This window comes from Montipora foliosa, chromosome 6 (assembly GCF_036669935.1).
Source record: "Montipora foliosa isolate CH-2021 chromosome 6, ASM3666993v2, whole genome shotgun sequence".
NCBI lineage: Eukaryota > Metazoa > Cnidaria > Anthozoa > Scleractinia > Acroporidae > Montipora > Montipora foliosa.
The window spans coordinates 63,953,705-63,961,204 of NC_090874.1; the positions used below are offsets into that span (position 1 = coordinate 63,953,705).

The 7,500-nt window shown below is 39.6% G+C and overlaps 1 protein-coding gene across 1 annotated transcript in view; it reads left to right on the plus strand.

The window, feature by feature from the left end:
- Window positions 1–7,500, plus strand: part of LOC138008128 (large ribosomal subunit protein uL4B-like) — a 15,122-nt gene that overhangs the window by 1,636 nt on the left and 5,986 nt on the right. The window contains exons 2-3 of the mRNA XM_068855344.1: window positions 5,091–5,363; window positions 6,384–6,680. Coding sequence (XP_068711445.1) covers window positions 5,091–5,363; window positions 6,384–6,680 — 570 coding nt within the window. The remainder of the gene's footprint in view (window positions 1–5,090; window positions 5,364–6,383; window positions 6,681–7,500) is intronic.

Here is a 7,500-nt window from a genome sequence, read left to right on the forward strand (position 1 = left end):
TAAAAGCTGACGTTTCGAGCGTTAGCCCTTCGTCAGAGCGAATCGAGGGATTATGGGTTACCTGTAGTTTTTATAGTAGAGTAGGAGCTACGCTATTGGTGGTAACATGGCAACGTGAAAAATAGGAATATATTAGTTAAATGAAAAGCGTTCGTTAATACCGTGAGGATTAAGGGTGCCGATTTGAAAGATGAATTTTTGTTCCAGATTCTTGCGGCTTTCCGTCGTACCTAGATGTAGGGAAAGGCCGCAGATAGCCATGTGTTTTTTGGAGTGGTTAGGCAGATTAAAATGGCGAGCGACTGGCTTAGATGCATCCTTGTCATTCTTCTCAACATCGCGAAGGTGTTCGCGGAATCGGTCACCTAGCCGTCTACCTGTCTCACCAATGTATAATTTATTGCATAACGTACAGGTTATGCAATAAATGACATTTGCAGAGGTACATGTGAAATGATCGGTGATCTTAACAGATCGCTTAGGTCCCGATATCTTGCTAGTGTTAACAATGAAAAGACAAGTTTTGCATCGTGAGCGCGCGCATTTGAAAGTGCCGGGTTGCTCGTTGGTTTTGAACGCGCTTCTAACTAAAAAGTTGCCTACGTTTTTGTCGCGTTTGAATGAAATAAGTGGAGGTTGCGAAAAGATTCTACCAGTCTCGGGATCATTTTGGAGTAATTTAAAATTACTAAGAATGATGCTTTTGACTGCATGATTATGAGGATGGAAAGTGAGGGTGAATGGAATTCTGTCATTCTTATCTTTCTGTGACGTTTGTAGTGACGACTGTCGATCAAATTGTTGGGCGCGATGATGGCCCGCTTTGACCACAGAGACAGGATAGCCACGTTTTTGGAAGAACTGGCACATCTCCTCTGATTTGCTGGAAAAATCGGAGTCATCACTACATAGACGTCGAAGTCTAAGAAATTGAGAATAAGGAATGGAGTTCTTGACATGTGATGGATGTGACGATGAATACAACAAATAACTGTGTGAATCAGTAGGTTTGTAGTGCGCACTAGTACATAGCACATTGCCTCTAATAGAAACTTTGATATCTAGGAAAGCCAATGAAGTTTCCGAAATTTCCCAGGTATATTTAAGAGCCGGATGAAAAGAGTTGATGGAGGTTATAAATTGATCGAGTTCTTCTCTGCTGGATGAAATAGCGCCGATGCAGTCGTCGATGTAGCGGCCGTAGAGTTCAGGTTTGGGGCCGTTGTACTGATTAAAAAATTGGTATTCAACATATCCTACAAAAAGATTGGCATAGCTGGGTCCCATTCTTGTGCCCATCGCTACACCATTAATTTGTTTGTAATAGTTGCCGGCAAATGAAAAACAGTTAAGCGTTAAAACTAGTTCGGCAAGGCGGAGGAGTGTTTCCGAGCTAGGTTCTTTGACAGTGCGTTGATCGAAAAAGTGTTTAAGTGCTTGAAGACCTTCGCTATTAGGAATGACTTTGTATAGAGATGTAATGTCCATGGTGAAAATAAGTTTGTCTTGGCCTGAGAAATTGAAATCGCGGAAAATTTGTAGTGCGTGTGTACTGTCTTTAATGTATGATGGCAAAGATTTGACGATAGGCGTCATAATCATGTCTAAGTAGCTAGAAATGAGTTCGGTGGGGCAACTACAGGCAGAAACGATAGGTCGACCTGGGTTGTTGGGTTTGTGAATTTTAGGCAAGAAGTAAATGCACGAAGTTCTAGGAGTGTTGATGATGAGATTAGTGGCAGTGTCCGGTAATTCTTGATTAACTATAAGATTTTGAATGGTGTCTTTGACAAGTTTTTGATTTTTGGAAGTGAGATCTTTAGGGATTTTGGCATAAAACGAGGTATCGGAAAGTTGCCGCAAAGCTTCTTTTTGGTAAAGGTCGGACCGCCAAACAACTACCGCGCCGTCTTTGTCGGCCGATTTGACAACTATGTCGTTGCGTTTACTAAGAGTTTTAAGCGCCGCCCACTCTTCCGAGGAAAGGTTGGAAAATTTAGCGTTGCGATTGAATTTAAGTTTGTGAATGTCGTGATGGCATTTTTTGGTGAAAAAATCTAAAGAGGCAAATTGTCCCTCTGGGGGAGTCCATTTGGATTTGCGAACTAGAAGTGTTTCAAAAATATCTTTATTAGAAGTGTCCGAATCATCCTCTTTGTCGTGAAAAAAGGCTTTTAACTGAACGCGGCGAAGGAATTTTTCAACATCTTGCTTAATAGAAAAGCAATCTGTTAAGATAACCGATCATTTCACATGTACCTCCGCAAATGTCATTTATTGCATAACCTGTACGTTATGCAATAAATTATACATTGGTGAGACAGGTAGACGACTAGGTGACCGATTCCGTGAACACCTTCGCGATGTTGAGAAGAATGACAAGGATGCATCTAAGCCAGTCGCTCGCCATTTTAATCTGCCTAACCACTCCAAAAAACACATGGCTATCTGCGGCCTTTCCCTACATCTAGGTACGACGGAAAGCCGCAAGAATCTGGAACAAAAATTCATCTTTCAAATTGGCACCCTTAATCCTCACGGTATTAACAAACGCTTTTCATTTAACTAATATATTCCTATTTTTCACGTTGCCATGTTACCACCAATAGCGTAGCTCCTACTCTACTATAAAAACTACAGGTAACCCATAATCTCTCGATTCGCTCTGACAAAGGGCTAACGCTCGAAACATCAGCTTTTAGAATCTCTGTACGGTGGTCAATTTACATTATCAACTCCGTTGATAAACCAAATTTTTGTACAATATAAACAGACAAGGCGTGCAGCTTTTAAGACCGCTCACGGCCAAGTGCCTTCAGAATTTAGCCAAATTTCTCCCACTTCCAAGGGTCGCTTGCTTCCCAGCCTTGGGCATGTGAAAAGTTGATAATTTTGCTAGCATCATGCCAAAACTCATTGCATTTACACGGCTCTGCAACCTGAAAATCCTACTCAATTTTCCAGCTTCGCTCAGGTTTTTGCCATCGGCACATGATTGGGACAGAAGTGGTCAATCATTGGAATTTGATCAAAAAGCTCATCTTTCCCCCAAGATGGACAAAATTAAAAATCTGCACTTTTCAAGTGCCCAAGGCTGGGAAGCCAAGTGGAATTGGGAAAAATTCAGCTAAATTCTGGAGGCACTCTGCCATGAGTGGTCTTGGAAGCAGTAGGTGACAACATGTCAGATCTGAAGGGAAAAACGAAGCATCCCAAAAACCCCTCAGATCTCCTGGGACAATGCAGAAAATAGTAGGTGAGTGAACTTTATTTATCTGGCTGTCCATAAAATGGATTTTCGTGAGGAAACATCGTGATTTGATGTCTATGATGAAACATTTCCCTTGATCAGTTGAATCAGCCGTTACAGCTGTCTCAAAATAACATGACATCACACGCTCTCGCATCCTCAGGGTTGTCTGCCTGTGATGTCACTTGAAACTTGAGCCACAGAAGTTGGAAAACCAAGTTGGGTTTTGGTGAAGTTCAATAAGAAAACTGCAGAGAGTACCGTATTTCCCTGTGTATAAGTCGACCTTTTATGGCCTCAAAAGAAGCTCCAAAAATTGCCCTCGACTTATACATGGGTCAAAGATTCTGAGCCAAGTTCCAGCTAAGTAATTTATTCAAAATTAACGTAATAATGTTGTCTTGGGCATAACGAACGCAGTGGACAAAAGCTGACAAAAGACTTCAAAATGAATGTAAGCAATTCTAGTTGAAATGAAAAAGGATTTGTCCAACTCTAAATGTTGAAGATACTCACAAGCACAAATATATGAAATAGACACTGGAAATTCTCGTTTTCCAAAGGCGGAAAGCTCTAAAAGGCATTTCTGTTTCTTCAAATAAATGCGATCGTTCAACGGCTTAGTAACCTGGCAAAATACCTCATGTTTGCGTGCAAGCATCGTCACTCGTGTTGCATGAAAATGCTGGTTGGTAATGATTGAATTTTATTCTTTATACAAACCTGGCTGATTTAAATGCTTTTGCAATCTTTGTATTGTTTGGTTTATGAGTTTTGTTTTGTTTGTCATGTGAGAAATTATAAGTCAAGGACCAATTAAACCTTGCACATTTTCGCATCGTTTGCAAGTTATTATCAAAGATTGACTCCTGCTTCTCTGATGTTGTGCTTATCCTCTAAAGCCCTTTATTGTTGAACAACGGAACAGGTTAGTTTGAGGTTTTCATGTTGGATTTTCTGAGAATTTTTTCGAAACTCAAGGACAAAATGCCTGCATATACAACAACTGCTGAACCAGAAAACTATTAAGCCCTTGGGGCCCTGATTTTTTTGTGTATCCACATTTCCAGAAATTGAAGAATACAAGATTAGTGTGACAGTAACATTTAACAAAGAAATTAAGAAATTGCTTTTTTTGCCATAAAAAATGGGGGGTCGGCTGATACACTGGATCGACTCGTACACGGGTAAATACGGTATTTATTAGACATCTGAAGCAATGCTTCTTGGTCCGTAAACAATAATATAACAATTTTTATTGGCTCATAATGATAATATTTCTATTATATGTATTCAGAATAAAAGAAATTCAACAAGGTAACAGTAAACATCAAATATTTGATGTACGACCTGGGAAGACTAAATTAACCGTAACATGTACTCGCAACAGCAAGAGCAAATCAATTTCTTTTTTGGATATGGAGTTTTAAGTGTTGGGAAAGTTTCATCACCTTTTGACTTCCTCTATGTTGCTAATAGAAAACAGTGAGCGTGAAGGTTCTGTTTGTGTTTTTCATGAAACCATGGACATTGTCTTTCGCTTTCCTTTCTTTTGATAACTTCCAGCTAGTTTTGGCTGGTAGGCAGGAAGTGTCTTGAAAAGAACAAAGCAGCTCTGTTAGCATACAATCAAACAAGTTTTGTTGATTTATGACAAAAGGCAAATATACTTTAAGCCTTTCATGTCTGTTCACCTTTAACAAGGGTCTGTGTATATTATTTTAGTTAGAGGAATTGTAGTGGTGGAATGCACCACACATCACTTCTAAAGGAAAGGCCCTGAAAATGCTCTCTCTTAAGGCATCAGGTTACTGATTTTGCTTGTTGAATTGTTTTTAAGGCGGCAAGACCTCAAATAACGGTCTATAATGACGCAGGAGAAAATGCAGGGCAAACCATTCTCCCTGCAGTTTTCAAGGCTCCTATCCGACCTGATGTGGTTAACTTTGTTCACACCAATATGGCCAAGAATAAGCGGCAACCATACGCTGTAAGCAAGATTGCTGGCCATCAGACATCAGCTGAATCTTGGGGCACAGGACGTGCTGTGGCTCGAATTCCTCGTGTCCGGGGTGGTGGGACTCATCGCTCTGGTCAGGGTGCCTTTGGCAATGTATCCTTTTTCCTGATAATAATATTAATTGGCTATAGATAACAACAACTGGGTCATTCCATTTCCTGGATCTTTCCAACCTTGTTTTTAATTTTGTTTGTGTTCATGGTTCTCTCATAAATTGTGTAGAGTATTTGATATGGGGAAATACCAGTACTCTCAGGTGTAGTCCCCCACTAGCAAGTAGCGCAGCTGTACAGGATCCTAGTGCAAGAGTTGTATTTGAACTTTGGAGAGAAGCATCTGTTGAATTTTAGATCGTTGCAGTTATGAAAATTAAGTGGTAATGTAGGGAAAATCAGGCGTTAATTACAGGATTTGAACCCATGTCACTTTTTGCGAGCCTAGTTTTTGGGTCGGGACACAGCTACATGTATTACAAGGACTGTTGTGATTAGTTCAGAAAACAGTAGGCAAACAAAAAATATACAATGGAGCCAAATCCTGAACTCAATTGAGCTGAATTTTACACCAGTTCAATGAAAATGAGAGGTTAGGAGGAGTTGTGTTGTACTGCAATCTTGTTGGTTAAAAAGATTTGGTGGGCCTGTAAGTACATATCCCTTGATTAACAAAGTTTTCTTCTGTTAGCCTGTTGTGAGGTTAAGTCTTGATTCTGGTATTGGATTAAAGTTTTAACCCATTGACTCCCAGGGGTTCCCCATTGACGAGTAAAATCGTCTGGCATTTAAGCCGGTGTGGGTGTCAAAGGGTTAATAAGGTCTTGTTTAAGTTTAATGTATTTTGAAGAATGAAATAATCATTCATCATTTCCCTGAGGGAAGGAGCCTCAAAGAACTGTTGAAAAGTAAGAAATGTTGAATTTATTTTAAGCATTTTAATAAAGTGTTTTGTAATGTGGACTTAAAAAATATGGGAATTTATCAATGTTTTTGCTTGTCTCTCTTGTCGATTAAGATGGGTATAATACTGTAGTAGTCAAGATTTCTTATAAATTTGTACTGGACATTAGTTCATTGTGAATATTCTTCATTGCAAGATACTTTAACAATGGTTTAGATGTGCCGTGGTGGACGTATGTTTGCACCTACTAAAACTTGGCGTCGCTGGCACCGGAGGATCAACCAGAAGCAACGTCGCTATGCCATGTGCTCAGCCTTGGCTGCTTCTGCTTTACCAGCGCTGGTCATGGCCCGTGGACACCGCATTGATGAGATCCCTGAAGTTCCATTGGTTGTCTCAAATAGCATTGAATCTTTGCAGAAGACCAAAGCAGCTGTAAAGCTGTTAAAAGGGTTGAATGCTTATGGGGACGTTGAAAAGTGCCAAGCAACCAAAAAGATCCGAGCAGGCAAGGTAATTGAGTAAAAGTTAAACTTAATACTTTATGGGTTAAAGTTGCTTCAGTATTTTCTGCGTGTTTTTGACTTGACTTGACATGTTCATGTAGGAAAACAATTTATTTTGATGTCATTGAATTCCTTCATGGCTTTGAGTTGTCAGTTTTCACCAGGCTTACTTTGCTTGCTGACATTTTTTTGCCCAGCAGAAGATATATTAAGCCTTTTCCATAGAGTACTTCGACGATACGGTGGCTATTTTGAATTACCGTATATTGTTTCAATGACTATTATGGAATGCCCAGGGGGCAAATGCATACTAATTTTGCCCCCCGAACATCCCATAATATCTTTTTAAGAAGAAGAAGTCCATTGAAAACATTGCCCTCTTGACTGGAGTATTTTTGGGCAGTTTTTCTTTTGAGGCTATAAGGGATATCCTACATGTATTTTCATCCAATTTTTTTGTTAAAATTGTTATTTTCCTAATATTTTGTCCTTTGTGTAGATTGACACCTTGCCTTAGTACAGTGTATATCATTCCCATGTTAGTCAAAAGTACAGGTTTACATATAGCCTGCCGCTGGAAACAATCACGGCTTTTTTTTGTCTCTAGGGGCTACTGCTCTGTTGGTTACCAGACATAACAGATATTTAATGTTTCCTCATTTCCTTGGGACCATCCTTATTAATGCATTGATTGCCTTGTATTAGCTAGGAAATTCTCTGGGAAATTTATATTACACTGGGCCACTCTCAGCAGGCAAAATGCAATTTTGGAAGAGATGTGTTGTTAAATTGTTTCGCTGAGTTGATGCATTTATATAAATGTTAGT